General features: G+C 49.4%; 1 protein-coding gene across 6 annotated transcripts in view; it reads left to right on the top strand.

Moving 5' to 3' along the window:
• The window catches only part of DNM1 (dynamin 1), a 714309-nt gene that overhangs the window by 413873 nt on the left and 284871 nt on the right, over positions 1-15565 (top strand). For 3 of the 6 annotated variants that reach the window (XM_069236984.1, XM_069236980.1, XM_069236986.1), the window contains exon 14: positions 9949-9960. The exons of the other annotated variants lie outside the window; for them this stretch is intronic. In XM_069236984.1, the coding sequence (XP_069093085.1) occupies positions 9949-9960 (12 nt within the window). The remainder of the gene's footprint in view (positions 1-9948; positions 9961-15565) is intronic. 6 annotated transcript variants of the gene reach the window in all.

The raw sequence follows: 15565 nt of genomic DNA, 5'->3' as shown, positions 1-15565 counted from the left end.
CGAGAGCTATTATCACACACCACTAAGAAGGGGTCGATTGGGCCTGCGACCTGGAACCGGGGGCCTGCTGGACCTTGGCAGCGACCCGAGGGGGTGTCCCCTTCCCCGCCCCATCCGCTGACTCCCCCCCTGAAATGTGAAACGCCGAAAACGCACCTGCTCCGGCACGGGAGCAAGAACAGAGGAGGGAGTAGAGACAAGGGCCTGACTCGGGTGGATCCGTGTGCCAGAATCCTGGAGCCTGCACCTGGGGGGATGTCGAACTGATAGAAAAACAACTCCGTGAGCAGCCACCCCCACCCCCCCCGCCCGCGGTCCGCGGAGTCTTGGCCCCGAGGGATGCTGGCCCGGGGGCGGCCCTGGGTCGACACGGTCCCGCGCCTGCGGGGGCATCAAGCACCATAGACTCACCAAGAGTGCGCCACGACAACAATTGGGCTCACCTGATGTGGGACTCTTGCCCCAGAACAATCCGACAAACCTTAACTCCTAGGACATACCACGTGGGGGACAAGTGATCCCAGTGAAAGACCTGGTGGCCAACCTCTGTTCTGCGCCTGGCCCGAACCCCCTCACCGGGGTGGGCGCCCGCCCAGACAAGAGACACACGACCCGTATCGTAGTTACGCACCGCTCCCACCAGATCACATCTGCATTTCCTTGGCCCCTCGGACAACATGGGTAAAGATAGAGCCGCCAAGCAGGCGCAGCCATCCCAGCAGAGGATCGACCAATTTACCACACCAACGGTCCCCAGAACCGGAGGGGACGCTCCACTTAATGAACAGACTGCAGACGGGGTCAGTGCTATCCTTCTCGCAATTCAAACATCGCAACGGGCAGTGGAAACCAAGATTGGTGAGGTGAGGGAGGAGATGGGCCTCGTAAGGCAAGACCTTAGAAATGCGGTGGGCCGCATTACGGAGGTGGAGAACCGTGTCTCGCAGACAGAAGATGACTTGCCCGACCTTAGAACCAAGGTGGCTCAGCTGCAGACTAGGACCGGCAAACTCCACCGCAGAGCGGAAGACGCAGAGAAGCGCTCCAGGCGCAACAACCTACGCTTCGTGGGCGTACCGGAGGGAGCGGAAGATGGCAAAGCTACTGAGTTTCTAGAAAATTGGATTAAATCCTGGATACCGGAGAACACTCTCCCACCTTGGTTCGCGATTGAAAGAGCGCATAGAGCCCTGGCCCCACGGCCCCCCCCCGGCGGCCCACGAAGGCCCATGATAGCGCGCTTCCTTAACTTTAAAGACCGCGATGCGATCCTCAGAGAAGCCAGGCGCTCCCCTGACCTCCTCTGGGACAATCAAAAAATGTTGGTCTTCCCGGACTACACTCGGGAGGTCCAAACCAAACGCCGGTCGTATGAACAGGTGAAACAAAAGCTGAGAGCGATGCAACTCTCCTACATGCTCCTCTTCCCAGCACGCCTGAAAGTAATCCTTGCCGGCAAAGCACACTTCTTCGAGTCACCTGAGGAGGCGTGGGACTGGCTGACGGAAGAGGGCATTGGGAACCTAAGGGGTCCAATTGATTCATTTGGAAGCCTCCGGAGGGCACGCCCGAGCACGCAACCGATCGAGCGGAGAGGTCGGAAACGCACCAGATCCAGAAGAGGGAGACCGAAGAACTCCTACGCCCAAACGGTCGAGGGTAACGATCCGACCCTGGCCCCCACGCCGGGGGAGGGACCAACGGTTCAACCTGGAGAACAGACCTCGAAAGAAGAGCAACGAGTGGACCGTCTGAGCCAGTCTCCTGAACTTGGTTGACTCTAGTCTTTGTGTGCTGAGCTCCTTCTGCAATGGACCGCACTAACAGATCTAGATGGCGTCCACATGAGTGGTGCGCTGCACGTCCACGACGACACCATGATAAGCACCCCAACAACTTTATTACGGACAGGGGGTTTCTCATTAATCAACTGCAATTGATCCGACATACAGGAGGGGTCCACCACTCCAATCGATGGCAGTCTGTACGGCTGTGTTGGCCCCGTTGGGCAGTAGGGCGACAGATGCTTCACAGGTAGAAGTATGGGGTGGGGGGGAGTTGGGGAGTTTAGAGCTCACGTTAGGGCTTAGTGATATGGTTGTGACAAGTTACTACAGCAATACACACACCCGCCGCACAGATCCTTTCAACTCAAGGTGCCTATCTCTGGCCCCCTGGTCAGGTCCCCAAATTCCTATAATGCAACTATGGCTCACACGGTCCCCGCATTGACACAGATTCTCTCTTGGAATGTTAATGGCCTCCTGGATAAAATCAAAAGATCAGCAGTGTTCAAACCCCTGCGCAGGTATGCCCATCAGTGGTCCTCTTGCAGGAAACCCACCTATTGGGAACCAAATGCCCTGACCTAGCACGGGGAGGGTTTGACAAAGCTTTCCACGCAGGTTTCTCAAGAGGTTCCAGAGGGGTGGCCATCTTATTCCATCATTCACTGCCCATAGTGATTACAGCCACACAATCAGACCCACAGGGAAGATTTGTAACAGTGACCGGTATGCTGCACGTATCACCGATAAACTTCGTATGTGTATACGCTCCCCCAACTGGCTTTGACACCTTCTTATCAACTCTCCGCCGGACGATTATAGGCCTCACACAGGGGCTCACACTTATTGGAGGGGACTTCAATTCGGTCCTGGATCCTAAAGTAGACGTGTCCGGACCTATCTCATCCACCCGAGTAGGGAGAGCAGCCAAATTAAATGGTTGGGTAGCAAGTCTAGCCCTATGTGACGTATGGAGGACATGGCACCCCAAAACACAACAGTACACACACACCTCAGCGGCTCATCATTCTCAGGCAAGAATTGATCTTATGCTCATGCCTGCCCTGGACGTCCCTAGAGTCACTGGTGCTGAGATATTGTCCCGGGGAGTCTCGGATCACTCTCCAGTCCGAGTCTGAATAGGAGACATAGCCCCAAATCAGCGTCTCATATGGCACATGAATGCATGGTACCTACAGAATAACGAATTCACTCTCGATATAAGAGACCACCTCACCCAGTACTTTGCGCAAAATCTGGGATCCGTACAATCCCCGGGCATAGTTTGGGCGGCTTGTAAAGCCACACTCAGAGGCTATGCCAGGTACCGTGTGCGCACTCGCGAACGGGCACGAGATTTACAAGTGACAACCCTCGAAGCCAGAGCCCTAGCCCTAGAGCAGTCAGAGACTACCGTGGCATCAGCATCTGCCCTGAGGCGTTTAGCGGTGATTAGGGAAGAAATAAGACAGCTTGTTTGTGTTTGAGGCCGCGAAGCACACATGGAGGGCATCGGCGGCTCGCGTGTACGGATGGGGCGATAAAAATGGCAAACTCCTGCATTGGTTGGCCTCACGACCGCTAGCCGACAGAGTTGTCCCAGAGGTTGCGGACGAGACAGGCTCAATCGCGAAGACCCCTCGGGGAAATTGCTATGAGCTTTGCCTCATACTACACCCAACTATACGCTGAGTGCCCTCGCCCGCAAATTGAAAGGGAATCTCCCCTACTGGACGACATAACCCTCCCTAAAATCCCGCAGGCTGCCACGGAGATCCTGGAGGAACCCATAACCTTGGCCGAAATAACAACGGCCATGTCCGGGCTAGCATCTGGCAAAACTCCTGGGCCGGATGGCTTTCCAGCTGAGCTCTACAACAAATGCGGGGACATCCTAGGTCCCCACCTGCTCGCCATGTTTAACGAAGCAACAGAAAAAGGACGCTTCCCCGCAGAAATAGACCAAGCCACAATAGTGGTGATTCCGAAGACTAGCCCACCAGCGCCCGACCGTTCAGCCTACAGACCCATCTCCCTGCTAAACGTGGAGATTAAAGTGCTCTCGACATTGTTGGCCACTAGGCTAAGGGTAGTGTTCCCCTCGCTGATACATCCAGACCAGTGCGGCTTCATGCCCTCACGCAGCACCAGACATTGCATTAGGAGGTTACATAATGCCCTAGCTCGATGCAACACCTTGTCCAAGTCCCCCCTTGCTCTCCTGCTAATAGACTTTGAAAAAGCCTTTGACACAGTGGACTGGACGTACTTAGAGCACGTTTTAAAGAAAAACGTTTTTGGACCTAAATTCCGAAACCTAGTAAAACTACTTTACTCCGACCCGACAGCCCGTATTCAGGTGAACGGGGTGACATCCGATCCATTGCCTATCCGTCGCGGGACCCGCCAGGGTTGCCCTCTATCACCGTTACTCTTCGCCCTGGCAGTAGAGCCCCTGGCAAAATTACTGAGAGAAGACCCACTGATATCAGGCTGGGCATGGCAGGCGGGACCAGAGGACAGAGTGGCATTGTATGCTGATGACCTCCTCCTTTACCTCTCCAACCCGGCAATGAGCGGCCCGCGGGTCCTGGAACTCCTAGAGCTCTTCTCGCAAGCCTCAGGGCTTACCCTAAACGCCAACAAATCCCTACTGATCCCACTACACCCCTCGAGAGACTGTGTTAACTGGCAGGAAAACATCCCAATCCGCCGCAATAGTTTTAAATATCTGGGCGTCCACATAGCTCTGCTCGCAGAGCTAGCTTGGGAGCTGAATATCACACCGCTCCTTAAAAACTCCAGGGGAGACCTTCAACGTTGGCGAAATCTACCGCTCAATACGCTGGGGAGAATAGCCCTATACAAAATGATGGTACTCCCCAGATTCCTATACCAGCTACAAAACTTTCCGCACCTAATCCCTCGGAAATGGTTCAACGAGGTCGAGACCACGGCACGCCAATTTCTGTGGCACGGCTCACGCCCCAAGCTGGCTTTAGTTACGTGTCAAAGAAACGTCTATGAAGGGGGACTGGGGATGTCCAACATTTATTTTTACTACCTAGCTATGCGCCTACTGGTGATTAATGACTGGCTAACGGGGGGTTGGACCGATCCCGCGTACAGACTGGAACTTCAGGAGATGGGTTACAATGGGGTTTTCAACGCCCTGTATGGAGGCGAGATTCTAAAATCCACCCCAGAGGTGACCAAGCTGGTCCTCATGGGATGGCAGACTGCACAGAGAGCCACGGGGTGGTGTAATCGCCTAACTCTCCAGACACCTCTTTGGCAGGGGAAATGACTGGGGGAGGTCTCCACCCTGGAGGGCTTCCGGAGCTGGGACAATATTGGGATAACTACGCTAGGCGACGTCTAGGGCAACTTGCACATTCGATCATATGAGGAACTTCAGAAAACATACTCTCTTCACAACACACAGTTTCACAAATATCTACAGCTCAGACATGCCCTAAGGGTACACGTGCCATCAGGAGACAGCATCCCAGAGTATAGCCCGCTTGAGGCTACGATCTTGATGGGGCACTTAAATAAAGGGGGAACCTCCCAAATATACCGATCTATCCTCGCTAACGCATCCCCTCCCCTCGAGGAACTTAGCCGGAAATGGGAGGTATGGGTGGGTCCCATGGAGGATTTGGACTGGAGAGAGGCACTAATGGCTCCCCGAACACTAGCTATATCCACACGGTTTCAGTTTTTACAATCCCTTTACCTACACGCAGCTTATCTTACCCCCAAGAGGCTCCACCGGGCGAGTCTTCGGCCCACAGACGAGTGTCCCGGTGCTCTCAGCCAGGAGCTGATTTCTTCCACATGGTCTGGGCCTGCCCAGTTATAAAGTCGTACTGGAGGACGGTTATAAAGGAAGTTTCCGAGGTACTGCAGTCTAGGGTGGAGGTATCCCCAACACCACTTTTACTGGGGGCTCTGGGCGAGACAGGGCTAAATAGATCGAGTCGCACGTTCTTGGGAATAGCTTGCTTGGTGGCAAAAAGGGACATTATGTCACATTGGAAGGCCGTAAAAGCGCCGACCCTTAATAAGTGGAGACGAGGAGTGGATTGGTGCGCAGGATGTGAAAGACTGGTGTATGAAGCGAGAGGGTGTCCTGAAAAATATAATAGAATATGGGGGAGATGGGTGGGTCTGCTGGCTGGCTGATTAAACTAAGAGGACAGGAAGCTCCACACACCCCCGAACAAAATCACCCAATGTCCATGGGGCAGCGATAGCTTAAGTCCTTGCTCTGTGTGTGGGGGAGATCGAACATTGGCCACAATAAAGGGGAAAAAGACTCTGATCCCCCGTGGAAATGGCATAAGGAGGGTCGGTCAGTTACTCTAATGTCATAATGACGGTGCCACAATTTCCAGAATCCTTCAAACCTTTACAAACTTAAAACCTAACTCAGACTGCTGAGAGGCCGTAGGCCTCCCAGGTCCCCGGGTCCACAGAACGAATGAGACAAGGTGGCAGATGCCACATCGTGTTGAGAGCGCTGGGGTATTGAAATTGGTGTTCTCAGGTATTGCTGTATTGTATGTTCGTTGTGTATTTTCCTTTTTGTTTTCAAAATACAATAAAAATCTTTATAAAAAAAAAAAAATTGGTGAAGTCTGGCTTGCAGTTGTCATCAATAAAAGTACACCTGGCAGCTCTAACGGCATATAGAAAGAGCCCTTCCCAATCCTCTTTCTTTAAGATGCCAATCATAAAAGACTTCCTAGAAGGTTTGAAAAAGGTCTTTCCTCCCATTAGACGGCCATCTCCTCCATGGGAGCTGAATATTGTCCTCTCGCGTCTGATGCTACATCCTTTTGAACCAATACATAAAGCATCACTCCACCATCTTACATGGAAAACTGCTTTTCTGGTTGCAGTCACTTCAGCTCGCAGGGTCAGTGAGATCCAGGCCCTTTGCGCTCAAGAACCTTATACGGTTTTTCATTCTTCAAACGTAGTAATGAGGACACATCCAAAATTTCTACCTAAAGTCGTTTCAGACTTTCATGTAAACCAAACCATCTCCTTACCGACTTTCTTCCAAAATCCGTCTACTCCTGCTGAGAGAACCCTACATTCTCTCGATGTTAAAAGGGTCTTAAAATTTTACTTGGATAGAACAAAATGCTTGCGCAAATCACAGCAGCTGTTTATTAACCATGGCCCAGTTAGAACAGGTTTAGCCACTTCCAAACAAGCCTTCTCCAGGTGGATTGTTTCTTGTATTATATTCTGTTATCAGTTAGCAAATAAATCCCTCGATGGCAGGCCAAAAGCCCATTCCACTAGGGGGAAGGCAGCAACTGCTGCTTTGATGAGAAATATTCCTTTGGTGTAGAAATATGCAAAGCGGCTACCTGGAAATCTGTCCATACCTTTACTAAGCATTACTGCCTTGATTCAGATGCTAGGACAGATGCGCAGGTTGGACAGGCGTCTCTCAAGAATGTATTCGTGTAATTTATTGTTTCGGTATTGTTCTGTCTACTCCACCGCGGTTATTGGGATGGGCTTGCTAATCTATTCAGTGCTTATGACTATACATGGAAATCCCCTACGAGAGAAGGAATGGTTTCTTACCTGTAACTTCAGTTCTCTCGTAGGGGTATTTCCATGATGGTCATAAGCAACCCTCCCTCCTCCCCGGTGGAGTTGACTTAAGGATATCTACAATAATGATAACGATGTTGTTAATTAAAAGGATATTCAGGTTTCTTCTTGTCATATTACAAGCCTACAAAAAGAACTGAGGCAACTGCCTTTTGCTGTGCATGATGGGATACAGGAAGACTTTCCTTTCTTAAAGGCACAGCTCTATTTACATCCTGTATAATGGCAGCCTATGGGCTACACTACCCTGCATTGTTTCATTCTCATTTGAAGGTGTAAATAAAGTTGGAGAATATGTTTTTTACTACATTTCTAGAATAAATACGGTTTTTAAAGGTATATCTGTACTACAGCTTCCTTTCTTTCCAACCTAAAGAATGAACAATTTGGCCTTTGTAGCTTTTCACCTAGGCTGCACATTGATATTCTTAAGTGACTTAAAAGGCCTTTTTTCAAGAAGGGCAAACATCTACACTTAAGAATACACTACAGAACAGTGCTCCGGGGTCCCCGCAGGCGTGCGGAACTATTCAGTGCTTATGACTATCATGTAAATACCCCTACGGGAGAACTGGAGTTACAGGTAAGAAACCATTCCTTATTCATGCTCCCCATCTGAGGATGTGGAAAGATTGAAGATAGGAAACTGAATTAGGCATGCAGGAGTGATGCTTCTATGCAGCTCCACTCCATCATATCCGGGTATAGTGGAGCCAACGCAGAGCCTCATGACACCACCTAACGGCACCTGAGCACTGCTCTGAAAAATCTCCGGAACCTGTTTAGTTTGACGGGGATATTTCTCGGGGGAGGAATCTACAGTTAAAAAGAGTACCCACCAGAAATAGCGTTACCAGAGGTAGGTAACTTGTTAATTTGGGCTAATATTAGAGTGCAGCTGGCAAGAAGCTGTGACATACGCCACTGACACAGGGAGGAATTCTGGTTATTGAGTGGGATGCTGAATATTCACATGAAAGGAGAACCCTGCCACTCCTCAGTGTGAAAGAGAATCTGTGGAATAAGACAGAATGATGCTAGGGTATGCCGTCCTCATGCAGCAATCATGTCTCTCATTGCAGCTGCTTCTGGCATTGATAGGCTGTGCTCCTTCTTGTGTCCCCTTTAGCAACTACCTTCCCTCCTTCAGAAGCTGCTAGTCTTCCTGCTCCTGTACCTTTCCCTCTTCTCCATCCATTTCCAGCCATACCGCTTAGGAGAACCTGACTTTAACATCATCCTTTAGAAACTGCCAAAACCCGGAGACAAGACTATGGTTCCAGTAGGCGGAAGACACCTCATAAGAAAACACTATTTCCAAAACTACCACCACTCGGTCACAAAGGGCAGAGCAGCTCCTTAACTGGCCCAATTCCATATTTGTATTCCCTCTTGTTTGTACAAAATGGCACCGAATTGATCCAAAAGCACTCCTGCTCCAGTGGAATATGACTAAGATTGTCGCTCTGCTGGGCTTCAAGGCAGCCTGTATTTTATGTCCGTGGTTCAGTGGTCAGGGAGTCATGCCAGTACTAGTTGTGGAGCAGTGCCATGGTTGGCTGTGGAGCCATGCCTGGATTGTTCATGCAGCCTTGCTAGTAATGACCATGCCACAGTTGGTCAGGTTGTAGATTCATGCAGGACATGTCCCCAACCCTCCAAATGGTTTCTTGTAACAGCACCTCTAGACTGGTGCTACTCCAAATCTATCTTAAATTGGTGTTACCTGAAGACTGTCACCATCCAGTGACTTCTCAAAATCTTTGCAGCAATTGGGTGACACTCAGTGTACTCCTCAGTAACCCCACAATCAGAGTGGCTAGAGCTTGCTGTAATGTTTGGTCTTCTCAGCATAGAGATATGGTTTCATTTGGCAAGCAGCTGCACTGCTCTGTCATCAGCCCTGAATCCCTTAAGTTGATCACTAAATGACCAAAGAGGAGGCCTCTTGGTCAGACGTGAAGTACAACATGTTACAGCAGTTTTTTAGGATGAACAGTTTGTGACATTGTTAAAGGATGCCTGAAAAAAACATATCTAGTGAGAGCCAACAGCAAAACTATTGGTCATGGAGGAACTTGCCAAACAGAATATATGTTGCATCTAATTATTAGTTGTAAAATCACACTGTGGTACATGGTAATCAACAGACACTCCCTTCCTATGCAGTTGTGGGCCTCTGGTCCTCGTGCGATGTAGGCAGTGTGTACCAGCAGTGTACCTAATCTTGGCTTGTAAGGGTTCTCCCATTGGATAAATTCTGTTCGACTGACTAACTAAAGATCACAGACCCCTATAGATCTGGGCCCGACATGAGAGGAGGTTGGGGGGGGGGGGGGGGGGGTGACAATGCTTTTTAGTGAGATTCTTTCCTGACTCTCCATGGCTTGTTCTGCTCCCGCTCACTAGGTAACATGTGTCCTCTCTTGTGCTCCCCCATCTCTCTCTCTCTCTCTCTTTCTCGCCCTCTTTTTCTCCTGCCTCTATGCTGTGCTGCTGTTGCTATGGTTACCCTGTGCAGGATGAGATCCTGGTGAGTAGAAGCCTGCAGTGAGCTGTCATGATGAGCTTTATTGGTGCATCTAGGAGAGCAGTGTCAGACCAGTGCCATTCATGTGCATATTGGGGGGTGAAGGAAAGTTAGGGCTATCCTATGTTGCTGTCAGAGGCACACTGGAGGATTTCTTCAAAGGTACACTTACCACCAACGCACAGAGGTTTCGACACCTGTGCCCAGAGGTTTCGACACCTGTACCTAGAGACGAAGACTCAGACACCTCAATATCAACTCCAATACCAAGCGAACCTGACATCAAGACACAGATACACGAATATCAGCATCAACACCCCGAAACACGGACTCTAATAACCAGAAACCCCAATACCAACATCCAGAGGCTCGTACTGCAAACACCAAAAGACCCTGAGACCCCAAGTACCCAAGATACTGAGACTAAAAACATGATACCTTAACATTGGCACTTAGACCCTTATCACAATCACCCCAAGACTGTGACAACAACACCCAGAGACGCTGATATCAATGTCTTAACTCAGCAACACTGTTGCTAGAATCAAATGACCTGTACACCATTTCGCGGAGATGCTGACGCCAACTCCCAGAGATCCTGGCACCAAGACACAGACACCCTAGCATCAGCACTAACTCCTAGGAACTCTTGACACTCTCACCAAAAGACACAGGTGCCCACAGTTAAAGTTACTGATATCAGTACCCAAAGACTCTGACCCAAACAGCCAAAGTTACTGGCATCAAATACACTGATCCGAAGGTCTGCAGTTGTAACCACCTAGAGACCTTGTTACCAAAACCCAGAGATCCTTATACCGACAACAAAACTCCCAGACCCTGATGCTAACACCAAACCACCAAAGACTCAACCTAATCGTAACACCAAGAGACCCTCAATATTGATAGCATCATCTAGAGACCCTAAAGGCAACACCAAAGTTCAAGACTGTCTGATTGTTTGAGATTCCTGCCACAAAATTGTCTTTCCCGTAAAGCAAGCAGTGACTGAGCCCTACTCAGTGTAGTGATGTACTTTTCCAAGTTGGGTGTATCACAGACATTTTAAGGCATAAGAAAAGTGGATTCTGGCCCCGGGCCCCCACCTTTCTCGGGCCCCATCATTAAGCTTTCAGAACAGTGTCAGACAGGAGCATAATGCAAAAATGATGCGCCTCCCTGCACAGTGAGTGAGGGGCTCTCAGGTCTCCAATATCCATAAATATTCAAAGGCTTTGCACTGAATGGGGCTCCCCTGAAGGACTGGGGTCCTTTAAAGGTGTGGGAGCCAACCAAGAAGATTGTCAATGTTCAGACCATAGATGCTGAGGGCTTGAATGAGCTGAAAATCGAAAATGAATTCAGAGTTGTTCTGAGCAGGGGGCCCAAAATTGTTTGTCGTGGGGCCCCCAACATGCTTTAGATGTCCCTGAGGTACAGCATCATTTATACTGACAATGTGATACAAATGCACTAAATTCTGCAACTGTATGAAAAAGTCTTATCTTTACTTGAAGTATAACCATAAGAAATACTGCTATAATAGTAGCCAAGGAATATCCATTTACCAGCCAAATTCAGACCGTGGTTTGCCTCAGCAAGTCCGTTCTGTGCCTTTCAGCTGCCTAGAGTATTGTTTCACGTCCAGCAGAAGAGGATTAAACACATCAGCCGCCATTCTTGAGCTAGAAGAAAGCAGGGCCTATGCTGCTCTTTGCTTCACAAAGAATTCTACTTCTCTGATGCTTAGGTCTCTGTCTGCTTTCCTTGGAAAAGAGGAAGCTCCTACACCAAAGTTTTAGTGCTGAGGCATCATGTAATGGTGCATCTGTCAGTGCCTCTCTAAGGCTCTGCCCAGAATACACCGTTCTAAACAAGACTCTTATGTCCCACGTATCCCTTCTCAAGATGCAATGCTGAAAGGCTCTTTATTCACATATAACAGTGAGGTAGATCTCATTATCAAAGAGAGATCCTCACAACTTTATGGGGTTTGGGATACCTTTTGTGTTCCACAGAGCTGGTGGTGTCAGTTTTGTCCAAATGTAAGGGCCCTTTGATCAAGTGATGTGTTTGCCAAATATACAGAGACTCGGGAGCTCGCTTTCCAAGCAGTGACTTGGCCAACACACTTAGGAACAAACAGCCTTTCTTAAGAGTGATGGGATGCCTGCACTGGCCGGGTCTGTAGCAGAGTATAGAGTGAAAGCAAAGTGGAAGTCTGAGTGGCTCCTCCTTTGTGCAGGCCTCTCTTCTAACGTGCCTGTTGACTTCCTCAACCGTAGTCTCTCTTTCCCCAGCTCGAGATGATTGGACACTCCCTATGGCTTATTGTTCTTGGGCTCCTCAGTATTTTTTTCAGCTGGTGTTTTCTCCATCTAGATGGTTTCCTACTCTTGTAGATCCTGCTTATTCCACTGGTCATCAGCTTCAAATGTATCTTTCCTGTGGTACCAGCTCTCGCCTGATCGTGGTGCCTGAATGTGTTAAGTTTGTGTGGTACACCCACCTTACATTATCCTGCAGGCTGGATTTCCTGCCTCAACAGTAAACTCTTATAACTCCAGTATTGGAACTTCCGTAGATTCACATGCTTGAATCATTCCCCGTCGTCGAGATGGGAGCCCCCAGTACATTAAACCAAGCAGTGTTACCATAGATTTAAACCTAAGGGCCCTTAGGCCTCTTAATTTAATACTTCAGAGTCATTTTAAGAAAAGGGACCAAACTTCAGAATCCACCACCTACAGCATGTCTGACAAGGAAAAGAAGTTTGTTCAGGTCCTGCAAGACGTGTGGGAAAAAGAGATTACACTCTGAAGACCCTCATCTGGACTGCATGTACTGCCTTTACCAGGACCACTCGTCTAAGGACTTGCAAGGTATGTCGCACCTTCTCTTCTCTTCTGAAGGATAGAGAAGGCAGATTATTAATATAGCTGCAGAAACTAAAATCTAGAGACAACCCAGTCTCTGATTCAGACAGCGATGACTCCTCAACGTCGTCCAGAAATTCATTTAAGAGAGCTAGATCTCACTCAAGATCTTCATCAGAGCAGCCAAGAAAGGCTCACAAAAGTACCACCTCAGCGTCTTATAAAGGCCGCAGCCCTTCCACTTCGCCTCATAAATTCTCCACAAAAGGGGAAAGAGGTCAGGCCAGCAGCTCTGAAAGGCGACGAGAACCTACACGTTGTCATCGTCGACAGCAGTAATAATTTTGTCCTCATTGCCATCGTCATCTTCCACGACCTTGTCGATGGTAGCTTCCACGTTAGATCTGTCGATGATTAAAATCTCCATGCATTTGTTGTCGACGACTCCACTGTCGATAAAGGCTATAGCTGCTCGTCGACGAGGGAAAAACAATGTTGAAGTCAGGAAAAACTTACTCCACAGCGTACTTCGCCTAGTAAAGTAACCCCTCTGATGCCAGTACATCTTTTGGAGGGTGATGAATAATTGGATGAGGAGGGACCTCAGGGAGGAGGCACAAGGAGGGTGTAGCCACCCTCAAGGACAGTAGCCATTGGCTACTGCCCTCCCAGACCTAAACACACCCCTAAATTCAGTATTTAGGGGTTCCCCAGAACCTAAGAAACTAGATTCCTGCAACCTGAAGACGAAGAAGGACTGCTGACCTGAAGCCCTGCAGAGAAGACGGAGACACCAACTGCTTTGGCCCCAGCCCTACCGGCCTGTCTCCCCACTTCAAGAAAAACTGCAACAGTGACGCGTCCCCCAGGGTCCAGCGACCTCTGAAGCCTCAGAGGACTACCCTGCATCTAAAAGGACCAAGAACTCCAGAGGACAGCGGCCCTGTTCCAAAGAAACCAAAACTTGCAACAAAGAAACAACTTTAAAAGGACTCCACGTTTCCCGCCGGAAGCGTGAGACTTTCCACTCTGCACCCGACGCCCCCGACTCGACCTGCGGAGAAACAACACTACAGGGAGGACTCCCAGGAGACTGCGACCCTGTGAGTAGCCAGAGTTGAACCCCCCCCCCCCAGAAAACCCCTCAGCGACGCCTGCAGAGGGAATCCAGAATCTAGAGGCTCCCCCTGACCGCGACTGCCTTCTTCCAAGAACCCGACGCCTGGTAAAGACACTGCTCCCGCAGCCCCCAGGACCTGAAGGATCCGACCTCCAGTGCAGGAGCGACCCACAGGTGGCCCTCTCCCTTGCCCAGGTGGTGGCTACCCCGAGGAGCCCCCCCCTTGCCTGCCTGCTTTGATGAAGAGACCCCTGGGTCTCCCATTGAAACCTATTGCAAACCTGACGCCTGTTTGCACTCTGCACCCGGCCGCCCCATGCCGCTGAGGGTGTACTTTTTGTGCTGTCTTGTGTCCCCCGTTGGTGCCCTACAAAACCCCCCTGGTCTGCCCTCCGAAGTCGCGGGTACCTACCTGCTGGCAGACTGGAACCAGGGCACCCCCTTCTCCATTGAAGCCTATGCGTTTTGGGCACCACTTTGACCTCTGCACCTGACCGCCCTGAGCTGCTGGTGTGGTAACTTTGGGGTTGCCCTGAACCCCCAACGTGGGCTACTTGGGACCCAACTTTGAAGCCTGTAGGTGGTTTACTTACCTACAAAACTAACAAATACTTACCTCCCCCAGGAACTGTTGAAATTTGCACTGTCTAGTTTTAAAATAGCTTATTGCTATTTTTGCCAAAACTGTACATGCTATTTTGCTGATTCAAAGTTCCTATGATACCTAAGTGAAGTAACTTTCATTTGAAGTATTGATTGTAAACCTTGAACCTGTGGTTCTTAAAATAAACTAAGAAAATATATATTTCCATATAAAAACCTATTGGCCTAGAATTGTCTTTGAGTGTGTGTTCCTCATTTATTGCCTTTATTGCGTGTGTACAACAAATGCTTAACACTACCCTCTGATAAGCCTACTGCTCGACCACACTACCAAAAAATAGAGCATTAGAATTATCTCTTTTGTGCCACTATCTTACTTCTAAGGGGAACCCTTGGACGCTGTGCATGCTATTTCTTACTTTGAAATAGTACATACAGAGACAACTTCCTACAGGTTGTGTAAGAATAACTCACGTTGGAGTGGAGTGGTTGATTCAGCACATGCTTTTCCTATTTTTTCCGAACTGCAATAGTCAAACTACCTTGGCAAACCAGTTGAGAGTCGGTAACCTCTGTCTACCCAGGGATCTTGAGGAATCAAACAGTTCAACCTGCCATGCATTTACATATAATAACTATACGCTGCTTGAGGTTACATTGGCAAGTGCATCATAAAATAGAGCGCGGAAGCTCTTCTGAGCCATCTACCACTTTTGGTGCCAAAGACGTCAAGGGCAGGTACTCCACCGGAGAGTGGAATGGGTCATCTGGTATCCGTACTCAGTAGACTCAGACTTTTGAGATCAGCAGTCTCCACGCAGCCAAGGGTACCCACACGTAGGACATAAACTGAACCCAAGATGCCTACCTAATTCGAGGGTCCTCCCTTTGGGTTTCGACCTCAAAAGGTATTGACAGTTGGCACCAACCTCTGACCCCGAGGTCCGGCTGCATCTGCTTCAGAAAGGCCACGACAACAGAGCCTAAGCCTCAATGACCAGGGACACCA

Source organism: Pleurodeles waltl, chromosome 6, assembly GCF_031143425.1.
Source record: "Pleurodeles waltl isolate 20211129_DDA chromosome 6, aPleWal1.hap1.20221129, whole genome shotgun sequence".
Lineage (NCBI taxonomy): Eukaryota > Metazoa > Chordata > Amphibia > Caudata > Salamandridae > Pleurodeles > Pleurodeles waltl.
The sequence above is the reverse complement of the archived record's forward strand: the minus strand, read 5'-3'. Positions and strand labels throughout refer to the sequence as shown.